General features: G+C 43.1%; 1 protein-coding gene across 1 annotated transcript in view; it reads right to left on the bottom strand.

Moving 5' to 3' along the window:
- Positions 1 to 14,543, bottom strand: part of aspa (aspartoacylase) — a 47,046-nt gene that overhangs the window by 12,650 nt on the left and 19,853 nt on the right. The window contains exons 2-4 of the mRNA XM_063031271.1: positions 12,447 to 12,642; positions 9,731 to 9,824; positions 3,287 to 3,394 (exon numbers count right to left, since the gene is read on the bottom strand). Of these exons, the coding sequence (XP_062887341.1) occupies positions 3,287 to 3,394; positions 9,731 to 9,824; positions 12,447 to 12,642 (398 nt within the window). The remainder of the gene's footprint in view (positions 1 to 3,286; positions 3,395 to 9,730; positions 9,825 to 12,446; positions 12,643 to 14,543) is intronic.

The following is a 14,543-nucleotide window of genomic DNA, read 5'->3' on the forward strand; positions in this document are numbered from 1 at the left end:
TTGTCTCTAAAGCTGGGATTCCCAACCCTTTTATGCCATGGTCCGCTACCATTAACGGAGGGGTCCGTGGACCCCACGTTGGGAACCCCTGCACCAAAGGGTGGCTTGCTGAAGCACTTCAGAGCGAACCACCTGACTGTAGGTCTGCAGTCAGATTTCCTCTCCTGAGGATTACGAGTGATTCAGATGGGGTACCTCCACCCAGGAACCCCCATCATGACTAAATGCTTATCATCCACTTCTCTCCACATCTCCTTAGGACCCTTCACACCAACCACCCCTCACCCCATGCACTGCCATTTTACACTTACACTCCACACCTCATACTGACACAGTCACTATCCCACTGTGCTCACTTTACTAACAGTACAATCAGTCTCTGAATATAAACTATTTTGTGTATATACGGCCACACCGAAACAGTTACTGGTACTTTGTGTTTTACAGAGTGGCTTCTACGCTTATATTTATTGTGTCTTATAGTGTGTGTGTGTGTGTGTGTGTGTGTGTGTGTGTGTGTGTGTGTGTGTGTGTGTGTATACGTATGTGCATACAATTTAGGAGCAGCTACTTCCCCTCTGCCATCTGATTTCTGAACGGACATTGAACCCATGGACACTACACTACCTCTCTACTTTTTTTTATTTCCTATTTTTATATTATATATATATAGTAATTCATTATATATATAGTAATTTTTATATTTATATATATAGTAATTCAGTTTTCTTTTTTCTCTCTATTACCATATATTGCATTGTACTGTTGCCGCAAACTTAACAAATTTCACAATAAATATACGCCAGAGATATTAAACCTGACTTAAACCTGATTCTGATTTATTCTGCACTGGATCCAGAGTAACAATCATTTTGTTCTCTGTTACAGTCCTGTACGGAAGAATGACCAGCAGCTATCCTGAATCTTGAACAATCCAGTAATCTTGTGGTCATTACTGTTCCTTTTTTAAATTATTCCATGTGATGAACCAGATTTAAATTCTACAGGCTGGCATGCTGCAAATTAAACACAGAACGTTAAATCATTGGCCCAGGCTAAAAGGAAAGTTGGAACTTGACCCAGCGACAGTACAATGTTCAGGTCTGTGTTACAATGAATCTGTTGGAGAGGTGGAACAAAGTATGAAGGATCTCATGATGTCAGTAATCTTCATTTTATAACAAGTCATTAGCCTGAATGGCCAGCAGACAGTTAATCTAATCAACTTTTGCAGTAAACCCCCACCCCCATCTATTATCTCAGCCACTGCACTGTAAAAACTTTAAAACACTTTTATGTTGTTTACATTGCAAATAAATGCTGGTATTTATGTGTTTATGCACATTCTACTTTTATATTTTTTATACATTTTTTATTCTGTATAATTGTGGAAGGTGGTTGTTTTCCTTTGTTGCATGTTTCACTCTGACCAACACGCCACAGCAAATTCCTAATACATGTAGATATATATGGCGAATAAAGTTGATCCTTAATCCCTAATTACACCAAACCTGGACTACTGTGAGCTGTTCTGAGCACCACGACTCAGGAACGGGAGACTGGGTTTGGAGAGATTGCACCGTAGGTTCACCGTACCAACGTCTGAATTAGGAAGCCACTTGAACCTGCTTTACCAATTAACTAAATCACGGCTGATCCAATTGTAATCTCAACTCTGCGTTTTATACTTTTAAAAGTCGATTATAAATCAACTTTTAAGTTAAAAATATTCAAACTCTCTACTTCTATTGTTTTGCCAGAATTGAGCTCAAAGACCTCAGCTTTGTCTTAAATAGGGCAACCTCTTATTTTTAAAACAGTAGCTCCAGATCTCCATCCTCTCCATGTTCCCCTTTCAAGACCCTTCAGGATCTTGTATGCTTCAGTCAAAGCATAGGTTGTCTTTTGAACCCTGGTGGATGAGCTTTGCTTGTCCAATCCCTTCTTATAAGGCAATCTACACAGCCCAATTAACTTTTCTTAATTGCTTCCAATGCATTTACATCCTTTTTTTTAAATAAGGAGACCAAGTATTGTTTACATTACTCAAGATGTGGTCTTCTGTGCATAAGCTCCCTAATGATCTTCAACCAGTTTTTCTAATTACTTGATATACCTACATACTAGCCTTTTGAAAAATAACTACTAATATCTCTCTGCACCTCTGGACCTTGGAATGTCCCAATATTTAAACATGCCTTTTTAAACAAAAATCTAGTCAAAACAGATAATTTCACATTTTCCACTTTATATTTATTTTGCTCAATTGCTGCCCATTCCCTCAAGCCATCCATATTCCTCTGTATCTTCTTTATATCATCTGCACAGCTCACATTCCTGCCTATCTCTTTTTTGTCACCAGCAAATTCAGCATCTCTGTCTTGTCTCTTCATTTAGGACTTGCATTAGTGCATTACTCAAAACATTTTGCCAACCAGTTTATGCTCGCTCGCCATTTCCTATTCGTCAGTCCATCTTCCATCAGTGCCAATGTTTTATAAGAATGATACCTGGATTCAAAGGGTTAAGAGGAGGGATTACTGAAACTAGGTTTGCATTTTTTCCTGGAGCTTAGAAGGGTAAAGGTTGATTTGATTGAGGTTTTCAAGATATGAAGGAGAACTGATAGAGAGAGCTTGTCGAGGAAATCAAGGACTATAAGGGACAGAGTCTAAAAATTCACGCCAAGCCTTTTGTGAGTGAAGTTACAAAACACTTTTCCAAGCAGAGAGTGGAGAGTAGATAAAAAACTGCAATAGATAATAGGTTAATTATTAATTTTAAATCTGATGCTGATATCATACTGCTAGATAAAGTTATTAAAAAGGGAAAGAAGGAGAAGGTAAATTTTTGTCGTCAGTTCACAAATCAGCCATGACTTTATACTTACTGCCATCACACTACTAGCCTTTACTGCAGCAATGAAAGCCTTCCATCTCTGTCTGTACGGAAGGATTCTTCAGTGCTGTTTCTGTAACATTTGTTTTTTGACCAGTCAGGGTTGTTAGCCCAAACCTAACCCCTGAACCTGGAGAATCAGTGGGCTACTCTCAGTCTGGCCTCTACCCTTTGACCGGTGACCCCACCACGACCCAAAGCACAAGGCCCCGACTCCAGCTCTCCGGGTTATTGAAACCCTATGACAAGGCTGTGGTCCTCTTGGAGGCCTTGATCCTATGCAATGACAAAACAGCCTCAAGGATTTTAAGGGCCGCCTCCCCGTTCTGTGAACGGACAATGAAAATGCTGTGGAATTCAATAGTGGAAGGGGATCAGTGAATCTCACCTTCATTGTAGAAATGTGTGAAATCCAAAGCACTATTCACCAGCTTCCTCATGTTTTCCAAAATGTTCGCCCTGACCACTCCTTGAGGCTGAGGGCCTACTTCGAGACCTGTGGAAGGGAGAGGAAAAAGAAGTTAGACCCAGGGCAAGGTTTGGTTTTTTCAGGCCCGTTGACTGGAGCCTCGGGTCAGCAGGTCTCTGTGAATCCATTGGGGTAGCTGAAGTCCCAATGTCTGTGTGTCGGTGTCCACTGTTGGTAGGAGGCCGAAAGCAACGGCCTGTCTTGAGTTTAGAGGACTGTCATGTGGATGGGTAGGATGGGGCTTGTTTTGCTGTTGTTTGTTGTGCTCTGTGTTGCCCTGCTTGGCACTGAGAGCATGGCACGTTGGCACCAGATTGCATGGTGACACTTGTGGCCTGTCACCAGCACAACCTGGCTGTGCTCGCTGTTAATGCAAACCCACATTTCACTGTATGCTTTGTTGTACACATGATAAATAATTCGAATCTTGAATCTTGAGATCTGCAGGATTTCTGAAGTTGAAAAGCTGTATTTTATTTTGATGGTTTAAGGCAGTTTCTGGAGCAACGAGAGTAATGAATGTGGTAGGCATTGTCCTAGGTTTTCGAATCTTGCGGCTGTATTAGGGCTCCTGACTAGAAGTGACGGCAGACATTAAGGGCGAAACTGTTTGGTGACACAGATTCTAATTCCACCATTTTTGGTGTGGAAATCAATTTCATTTATCAAAGTAGAATTTGGAAAATTGACAATTAGCTTGAGTAATGATAATCATGAAATGTTCTCCGGTGGAAGACAACTGTAATCCCTACCAAGCCTGGCCTGCGTGTGACTCTAGACTTCACGCCACAGAGTTCATTCTGAAATAGCCTCAGGTGTACATTTATCATTCCATAAGACCATCAGGGCATCGGAGCAGAATTAAGCCATTCGGACCATCGAGTCTGCTCCACTATTCCATCATGGCTGATTTATTTTTCCTTTCGACCTCATTCTCCCACCTTCTCCCCTTAATCTTTGACACCCTTACTAAACAGGAACTTATCAACCTCCACTTTAAATACTTGGCCTCCACAGCTGTCTGCGGCAATGAGTTCCACAGATTCACCCCCTCATCTCTGTTCCAAATGGAAGTCCTTGTATTCTGAGGCTATGCTCTCTGGCTCTAGATACCCCCCACAACAGGAGACATCCCCTCCAAGTGCACTGTATCAAGGTCTTTCAATGTTTGATAGGTTTCATATCGAATTCTAAAATTCCAGTGAGTACACGCCCAGAGCTATCAATCACTCCTCATACCCTTTCATCCCTGGGACGATTCTAGTGAACCTCCTCTGGACCTGTTTTCAGTCGTTGGTTTGCAGAGGGCAAGGCCGGAAACAGCAGGAAAAGGCAAAGCCTACCCCTTGGGGTGTGAGAAACTTTCAAAATTCAGCTACTCAATTTATCATAAAGTGTACTGAGGTGAAGTTTTCATAAAGGACCATGTCAGATCACAGAGATGGTTTGGCAAAGTGTGTCTAACGTACAACTACACAGAAATCCATGCAGCAAAGAAATGAGCTCCAAGCGCCAGTGCAATTGCAATGAACTTTGTTCTGATATCAACCAAGGATATTACTCTGCACTGGCTAAACCTCCATTCTTATTATTTCTGCTCCTGCAGACTCCAACCCTCAAGACTGTGAGGAGGCATACTAGAAAAAAGGGGAAACAAATTTCAATCGTGAAAGGGAAGAATCTATTTTCTGGTTCATTGTTTGATCTGCTCTCACCTCCTCTTTGCAGAGAAATCTGCACACTGCTTTAACTGGCACATGTTGTGTATTATTGAGAGGAACCTGTCTGGTTTTCCCATTGATCCATTACCAGCTTCATCTGGTTTTGCTCCAATACAGTGTTTCTCTTTGAGCTGGCACACATCTTGCCCTATTTCTACTGTGTCTGTGCAGCTCAATTTCCACTCCTTCCTAATACCATGAAAGAGTCCACTTTTAACTTGAAGCAAAGTTTCCACACATCTTCTTCCTCCCCTCCCCCCATCTTCTTACTCTGACATCTCATCTTTTTTTCCCCCAGTCCTGATAAAGGGTCTTGACCCGAAACACCAACTATCTCTTCCCATAGATGCTGCCTAGCCTGCCAAGTTCCAGCAGCATTTTAGATTTCCAGATTTTCTCATGTTTGTGATTCCTTGTATTTTAACTGGATAGCCTGGCTATCCTGTACTGTTCATCTTGTGCTTAATCCCTCATGTGATAGCTGGTGTATGTTTGAGGTGGTTTGATCTGAGGCAGATGCAGCCACAGCAGGACTACGCCTTGGCAAATCTCCCAACCCATTAAAGCTGATGTGATCGTTCTGCACTGCCTCCTGTAAAATGAGTGAGTGTGTGAGAGAGGGCGAGAGCACGTGGGGGGGGGGAAGAGGGGGGGAAGAGGAGGGGGGGAAGAGGTGGGGGGGAGAGGTGGGGGGAGGGAAGAGGGGTAGAGAGAGACAGAGACAACATCTGTTCATCTGCCGGGCACTGTACTCCTGCATAGCTTTAGAGTATGACTGAAACACAGGGACCAGTTCAGGGAAGAGTCATAGAGTACTACAGCTCACACACAGGCCCTTCAACCCATCTAGTCCATGTTGAACTGTCACCCGGCCTAGTCCCATCGACGCCCACTGGACTGCAGCTCTCCATACGCATGGCAGAGCAGACTCAATGGAACAAATGGCCAAATTCATGTATCTACCTAAACTTCTCTTAAAAGTTCCAGCTGAACCCACATCTCCACCACTACTGGCAGCTCGTTCTGCACTGACATTGCATGGAAGAGGTTTTGTGCAGTTGTGATCCATAAAAGGCAACTTTCAGTAATACACGGTCACAACATCACAGGGGTAAAGTTACACTTTCTCTGCACAGGACTTGCATTTACTCATGCAGCAAGGCTTCCAAGCCCAACTCTTTCAATTGGCAAGAACCTTAATGGTCAGAATCTTAATATAAAGTAGAATAATACTCATTGGCTACTTTATTAGGAACAGGAGTGGAACCTGGTGTGGTCTTCTGCTGCTGTAGCCCATCCATTTCAAGGTTCGACATGTTGTGCGTTCGGAGATGCACCCTCTTCTGCACACCACTTGTCACGCATGGTTATTTTGGTTTACTGTCACCTTCCTGTCAGCTTCAACCAGTCTGGCCTTTCTCCTCTGACCTCTCTCATAACAGGGTACTTCTGCCCATAAAACTGCCGCTCACTGGATGTATTTTTTGTTCTTTGTACATTCTCTGTAAACTCTCCGTAGATCTGCATTACTGAGATACTCAAATCACCCCATCTGGCACCAACAATCATTCCACAAAGTCACTTAGATCACATTTTAAATCCAAATTCAAAGTACATTTATTATCCAAGTATGTATACAGTATACAACTCTGAGATTCATAAGGGCGGGGGACAGGGACGGGGACGGGGATGTGGTTACTGAGTGTAGATTGCTATTGTTTGTTTCTCTGATCTTGAGAGGTGGGGAGATATGTCTCCACCAAAGGAGGCATAAGGCACTCCATCCCTCTGCTTAGCCCCTGATCAGGGTCACGTGGAGCTCTGGGAACAGGTGGTGGATGGTTGTATGAGCAGCTGGTGCATATCACAAGTCCTGGAAGAGTACTGATAATGGCTGGGGTCACCCGTCCTCAGAGTAATGGTTGGTCCATGCAAAATGTAAAACAATATCAGAGGGAATATTGTCACTTTGTTACTGTGCTCCCCTTGGCCTTAATGAGCATGCAGAGAAGTTTGTTGTCTAGTAACAGACTTCCATATTTTCCTACATCATAACTCAGGCTATACATGAATATCCAAGTGTCTAATTTGCATGAAATGCTTTGGGATTGTGTTGTAGGTTGCCAAAGTCATGATATGAAATACTAGGACTCTGGTATACATTGCCTGAGGCACGTCATTCACAACCACCAAGTTAGCATTTCTATCTGCAAGCATACTTACTGCAATTATTTATTATACTTCTGTCACCCACTAAACATAGAACATAGGTGATAAAGAGCAGGGATACAGCCGAGCAAGCTCTCCCCACCATTGAGCACATCTACACGTCGTGCTGTTGCAGGAAAGCAGCATCTGTCAACAGGGACCCCACCACCCAGATCATGCTCTCTGCCTTCAGGAAAAAAGATACAGGAGCCTCAGGACTCTCACCACCAGGTTCGGGAATAGTTATTACTGATAACTGAACCAGAGGGGATCACTTCATTCAACTTCTCTTGCTCCATCACTGAACTTTTCCCACAATCTATGGACTCACTTTCAAGGACCCTTCATCTCATGTTCTCTATTTATTGCTTATTTATTCATTATTATTATTTCTTTTTTCTTTTTGTATTTGCGCCGTTTGTTGCCTTTTACACACTAACTTCACCCTGCTGGGTGCGATCTTTCTTTGATTCCATTATGGTCACTGGATTTACTGAGTAGGACTGCAAGAAAATATATCTCAGGGTTGTATATACTGACATATATGTACTTTGATAATAAATTTACCTTGAACTTTAAAGAGTCAAAACAAGCATTAGTGGAGGCAAATATCCAATATGTACTGTCAGGAAAAAAATCTTACGGGCACTAAATCCATAATCTTTCTACAATGCAGAAGATAGCACACTTCACTTACCAGATCAATCCTAGATGACAACTGTGCCTATATTCCAAGAGTAGTTCATAGGCTATAAAGCTTCTTGACATATTCCACAATTGCAGGAGACACTATATCAATACAGCCCGTGTTTTCGTTCAAGGCCGGTACAGTACGTGATTAACCTGACAAATGCATGCTTAGCCTCCTGCTATACTCTTGCTACTCTCATCACTGCGTGGCTAGGCACTGCTCAAATGCCATCTATAAATTCACAATGACACCGCTGCTGTTGGCAGAATTGCAGAAGTCAATGAGGAAGTGTACGGGAGCGAAATCGATAAGCTGGCCCAGTGGTGTCACCACCACCTTGCACTCAATGTCAGCAAGACCAAGGAACTGAACGTGGTTTTCAGGCTGGGAGAACACACAACAATCCTCATTGAAGGGCCAGCAATGGGAATGAAGAGCCGTTTCAAGTTCCTGGGCATCAGCCAAGGCATGTCAATGGTTCCACTTCATTAGGAGTTTAAGGAGATTTGATACACCAGCAAAAACCCTAGCAAATTTCTACTGACTGGTTCCATCATCATCTGGTATGGAGGCACCAAAGCAAGGGGCTTCACAGGGTTATTGACTCAATCAGCTACATCACGGGCACAAATCTCCCCGCCATTGAAGACATCCTCAAAAGGTGGTGCCTCAAAAAGGCAGTGTCCATCCTTAAGGACCCTCACCACCCGGGGCATGACCTCTTCTCACTACTACCTATCATGGAGGAGTACAGGAGCCTGAAGACCCAAGTGCAATGTCTTCTCTACTGCCATCAGATTTCTGAATGGTCCATGAACACTACCCTCTTATTCCTCTTTTACATTATTTATTTTAGTATAGTAGTTTGTCTTGCCTGCACTGTACTGCTGCCATAGAGCACCAAATTTCATGACTAAAATCAGGAGCAATAAGCCCAACGAGGAGGATCACAGGGACCTCTCTCCCTCCTCTTCATGACATTCACCGGGGGGTGATGCACACGAAGGGTCTGATGCATTGTTGGCGATCCCTACCGCCCGTCACACAATCTCTTTCAGCCACTACGGTCAGGAAGGAGGTCCGGGAGCATCAGGACTGGGACTGCCACACTGGGTAACAGCTTCCTCCCTTGGGCTGTGAGACTGATGGATACCCTGCCACCACCAAGATCTTGTCACTAGGGCAGAGAGCCACACTACAGGCAGTTTGAGTTATATTTTATTAACTTAGTTGTGATAATATTTTATTTTCTGTTCGGTGTGTGATTAGTGTTCTGTGGGTACAACATGGTCCGGAGAAATAAACAAACACACACACACACACACACACACACACACACACACACACACACACACACACGTACAGTCAGGTGACAATAAACTTGAACTTGATGACCAACGAAATGATCAGTATCGAAAATCATCCCCCGTAAGTAGCACTAAGTGTATTACAATTCTTATTGGTGCTTCAATGGAATTAATTCGGAAGGTCGGATGGAGTGTACAGAAGTTTCTAATTTGTCAAAGTGCTTTTGAAGTATGGTCACAGTTGTCACACAGGACAAACCTAGTTAGCAAGGTTGCTAACTCCTGCATTGTACAGCACCATCTCCCCCCCAACCCCAGACCAGAGATCAACTTCCAGGTAATTGAATTTCTGTTCTTTGACAAAAGCAGTTTTCCCCACCAGTAATCATCATCTTTCTTGCCAAGACGTTCACACACTTTGGAATTCAGTGCTTACCTATAGAGTGCTTTGCAACCATTCTTAGTGCACCATATTGAATGGCGGGGTTATCGAGCAGAAGCACGTGACAGTTACTAAATGCCAGCGTATTCTAGACAGGAAAGATCATATTGTTTAGATGTTAAATTTGCTCCACATGCCCATGGAAAAATACATCTGGAAGTAAAGAGTCTTATTGTATAGTTTAACTTAGTTCCATTTTCAAAGAATGTCTGCTTTATGTGCGACCTCTTTCAGAGTCGATGCCTCCAGAAGACACGGTACATCATTAAAGACCCCTCACACCCTCTCCATGAACTGTTTGTTCTTCCATCAGGCAAACGTTACAGGAGCATCAAAACTAAAACCACAAGGCTACTAAACAGCTTCCTCCCACAGGCAGTCAGACTGCTAAATAGCTGCTCTACCTGACTCTGCTTTGGACACTTTTAACTTGCACTGGACACTTATAACTTGATTTTAACTGACATGTGGCTGTTGTGTTTAACTATTTATTGTTATGTTTATTATTTAGTGTTGCGTTTGTTATGTTATGATTGCACTGCTCCTGAGAAATGCTGTCTCATTCTGCCCTGCAGAGCTGAGGTACGGTTAGAATGACAATAAAGTTTTTTGAATCTTTTTTCTGAAGTCCTTTCTGAGTGGATTGTCCTGCAGTTCAAGGAGGTTTCCCGTTTTTGTATTCTCCTGACTGATTTCCTTCCATCGGACAGACTTGGACTGGTTTCTCAGCAGCACTGGAGACTGAAGGGAGATCTAATGGAAGGTTATTGAATTATGAGAGGCAGGGACACTCGCAATTCTTTCCGCAATGTAGAAATGTTGAATACTAGAGGGCACAGATTTAAGGTGAGGGGAGCAGGTTTTGAAGGGGATGTGCTGGGCAAGATTTGTTTTGGAAGAAACAGAGTGGTAGGTGCTTGGAATGAACTGCCAGGGTGGTAGTGAAAGCAGGTATGATAGTGGCATTCATGAACATGCAGGGAACCAAAGGATAAGGACCAGTGCGGGCAGAGTGGGTTAGTATAATCTGGCATCATGCTTGCTACAGACATTGGGGACTTACGGGCCTGTTCTTGTGCTATACTGTTCTATGTTCCATTTTTTCTTTTCCTTTCCCCATGTAACTCTGCAATCTATCCTCATTCATAAGCTCACTTAAGATTTATTTATTGTATATAAAAAATACTTTCAAGAGATACAGCACAACAGGCTCTTCTAGCCTATTAAGGCACGCTGCCTGGCAACCCATCTATTTAACCCCAGCCTAATCATGGGGCCATTTACAATGACCAACTAACCTACTAACCAGTACCTCTTAACCAGGGCATCTGGAGGAAACCCTTGCGCTCACGTGAAGGGCATACAAACTCCTTATAGACAGCATCAGCATTGAACTCTGAACTCCGAGCTGTAGTTGAGTTGAGCTAAGTGCAATGCTACCGTGGCTCCCCGGTGAACCCCACCTGACTCTGTTAAGTCAAGTGGAGTTCATTATCATTTGCAGAGATATGGCAAGGTAGACATACAAAGCAAATCTTATCTACAGCAGCATTAGGGTTTTCACTGTACCAGTCCCTCACCATACTTTTACCCATGATCCTCTTGTATCCCTTTTGCCAATCACCTGTCCAGCTCTTGGCTCCATCCCTCCCCCTCCTGTCTTCTCCTATCATTTTGGATCTCCCCCTCCCCCTCCCACTTTCAAATCTCTTACTAGCTCTTCTTTCAGTTAATCCATACTTTTACCATTTACTTACTTAACCCATCGGCACTTCTGACTGAAGAAATGAAAAGCGAAGACGCACAGCACAAGCACTGGGAGCATGGAGCGGTTAACATAATGTCCAGGCAAGGACTGACTGCAGACAGCCCAGGCAAGAAAGGTTTATGAAGAACAAAGCTTCCCTTTGCACAGCAGGCAGCTGGAGCCACTGGGCGTACGGAGACAAGATAAGAATGTAATGGAAGCAACACGCACACAAAATGCAACAGCAGGTCAGGCAGCGCCAGCGGGAAAGAGTAAACAGTCGACGTTTTGGGCCGATACCTTTCGTCAGGACTGGAAAGGAGGAAGAGAAGTCAGAATAAGAAGGTGGTGGGGGGACAGGGAGGAAGTGGTACAAGGCGGCAGGTGACAGATAGAAAGCGGGGGGGCAGGGGAGGGGTGAATTAAAGAGCTGGGAAGTTGATCGGTGCAAGAGATGAAGGGCTGGGGAAGGGGGAATCTGACAGGAGAGGACAGAAGGCCATGGAAGGAAGGGAAGGGAGACAAGCACCAGAGAGAGGGGATGGGCAGGTGAGAAGAGAAGGTGTGAGCAGGAAACAAGAACGGGGAACGGTGAAGGAGAGGCGGGGGGAATTACTGGAAGTTACAGAAGAATGAAAAATACACGCCAACTAAGGGACAATTACTTTACTAACTTATCATCAGTTGTTAGGTTGTAATGTCTATTGACTTTTAACACTAGTATTGTGAATGACAATTGATCTTGCAAGTACGGAATTCAAGGATACACAGTTTACCAAATGGTCAATATCTGCAACTGCCAGCCAATTCTGTATAAAGCTGGCATTTCTCTGTTCAGAATTCAGAACAGGGTAGGTGACAGGGGCCACACAGTTCCCCTTGTGCACTAGTAAATAAAGTGTGGTTGAGGAATGTGTGTGAACTGTCAAAGCCTAGTTAAACAGTGACAACAGGAGCACCTACCTTGATGTAATTAATCAGCTGAATGGTAAAATCATCATTGCAGGTCTTCAAGATCAGACAGTTCCCCATGTTGGCTGTTGTGTTGTGAAGATCTAAAGCAAGATCATAGGCGTTTTCACTACCTTTTGGTCCAAACATCTGATTTATTTGCTGTGCTAATTTAACTTCATGGGGCATGGAGTCACAGGGCAGCATGCTGTTGAGTAAAAAGATTTTTCACTTATCAGCAAAGAATATTTTTGCTAAAACTGTAATGATCAAAATTAACTCGCTGGTTTTTGTCAAGGCAAGTAGACTTATCTTTTGTCTTGCAATGAAAAGAAATCCACACAAAGTATACAAATTACTCATTTGGCCCCTGCTATTTCCTGCACTCTATCCAAAGTACAAAGTCAGAGTAAATTTTATTATCAAAGTACATATATGTCACCATATACAAATCTTGTGGGCACACTCAACAAATCCATAGAACTGCAATCATAACAGAATCAATGGAAGACCACCCAACTAAGGCAATCTAACGGAGTGCAGAAGGCAACAAATTGTGCAAATGCAGATTTAAATAAATTGCAATAATTATCGAGAACATGAGATGAGGAGTCCTTGAAGGGAGCCCATTGGCTGTGGGAACATTTCAATGATGCGGCTAGTGAAACTATCCCCCTTGGTTCAAGAGCCTGATGGTTGAGTGGTGGTAACTAAGCCCAAGTTGAGATAGGTACATCATTGTGCCCAATTGCATAATATAGTCTTCTCAGAACTCTTTCTTCTTATTCCTTGCACTGTTTGAACAATGATAGAGAATAAGAACTCAAGAAACCTTGTGATGCATTTTCTGTTTTTTTTATTTTACAATAATCTGGTAGGTTCATAGTGATACCAACATTTTAATTCCATTTGTGTTTAATTTCTTGAACTTCGTTTTGCCAGCAACCATACTGGGATTCAGACTGAAGTCTCCAGTTCATTTGCTGGGTCTCTGGATGATTGTTGCTGTAAGCTCACCACAATGCTGCCACAGTGATATGGATAGACGGGAAAATCTTCTTTGTATCAGCAATGCCAAAATTATAACTGGCCAAAGAAAAAGCATGAAGTTCTCTTGTGACCATGTCACATCTAATAAAACAAGAATTGTTGGAAATATTCATTGGATGTTTTTGTTTGTGTGTAGTCTTTCATTGATTCTATTGTGTTTTGTATCTACCATGAATACCCGCAAGAAAAATAATCTCTGGGTAATATATGGTGACATACATTTAGTTAGCACTTTATCAGTCACATAAAGTACCTAAATGACGCGGCTACTGACTGCATGTTTGTGGTCTTCTGCTGCTGTAGCCCATCCACTTCAAGGTTTGGCGTGTTGTGCATTCAGAGATGCTCTTCTGCACACTACTACTGTAATGTGCGGTTATTTGAGTTACTGTCGCCTTCCTGTCAGCTTGAACCAGTTTGGCCATTCTCCTCTGATCTCTCTCATTGTCAAAGCAGTTTCACCCACAGAACTGCCACTCACTGGATGCTTTTTGTTTTTAAAAAACATTCTCTGCAAACTCTAGAGACTGCTGTGGGTGAAAATCCTAGTGGATCAGCAGATTCTGAGATGCTCAAACACCCCGTCCGGCACCAACAATCATTCCACAGTCAAAGTCACTTAGTTGACATTTCTTTCCCATTCTGATGCTTGGTCTAAACAACAACTGAACCTCTTGACCACATCTGCATGCTTTTATGCATTGAGTTGCTGCCACATGGTTGGTTAATTAGATAATTGTATTAACGGGCAAATGGACCTAATAAAATGGCCACTGAGTGTGTATGTACTTCGATAATAAATTTACTTCGAACTTTGAACTTCTGAATATCTGTGGAAATTGGAGTCTGTTATGGGGGCGGGGGGCTGACTGCACAGGACCGAAAGAAGCTGCAGAGGGTTGTAAATTTAGTTGGCTCCATCTTGGGTACTAGCCTACAAAGTGTGAAAGACATCCTCCAAAGATATCTTCAGGGAGCGGTGTCTCAGGAAGGCAGCGTCCATTATTAAGGGCCCCCTGCACCCAGAACATGCCCTCTTCTCACAGTTACCATTAGGTA

The sequence above is a fragment of the Mobula hypostoma genome, chromosome 23 (genome assembly GCF_963921235.1).
Source record: "Mobula hypostoma chromosome 23, sMobHyp1.1, whole genome shotgun sequence".
Lineage (NCBI taxonomy): Eukaryota > Metazoa > Chordata > Chondrichthyes > Myliobatiformes > Myliobatidae > Mobula > Mobula hypostoma.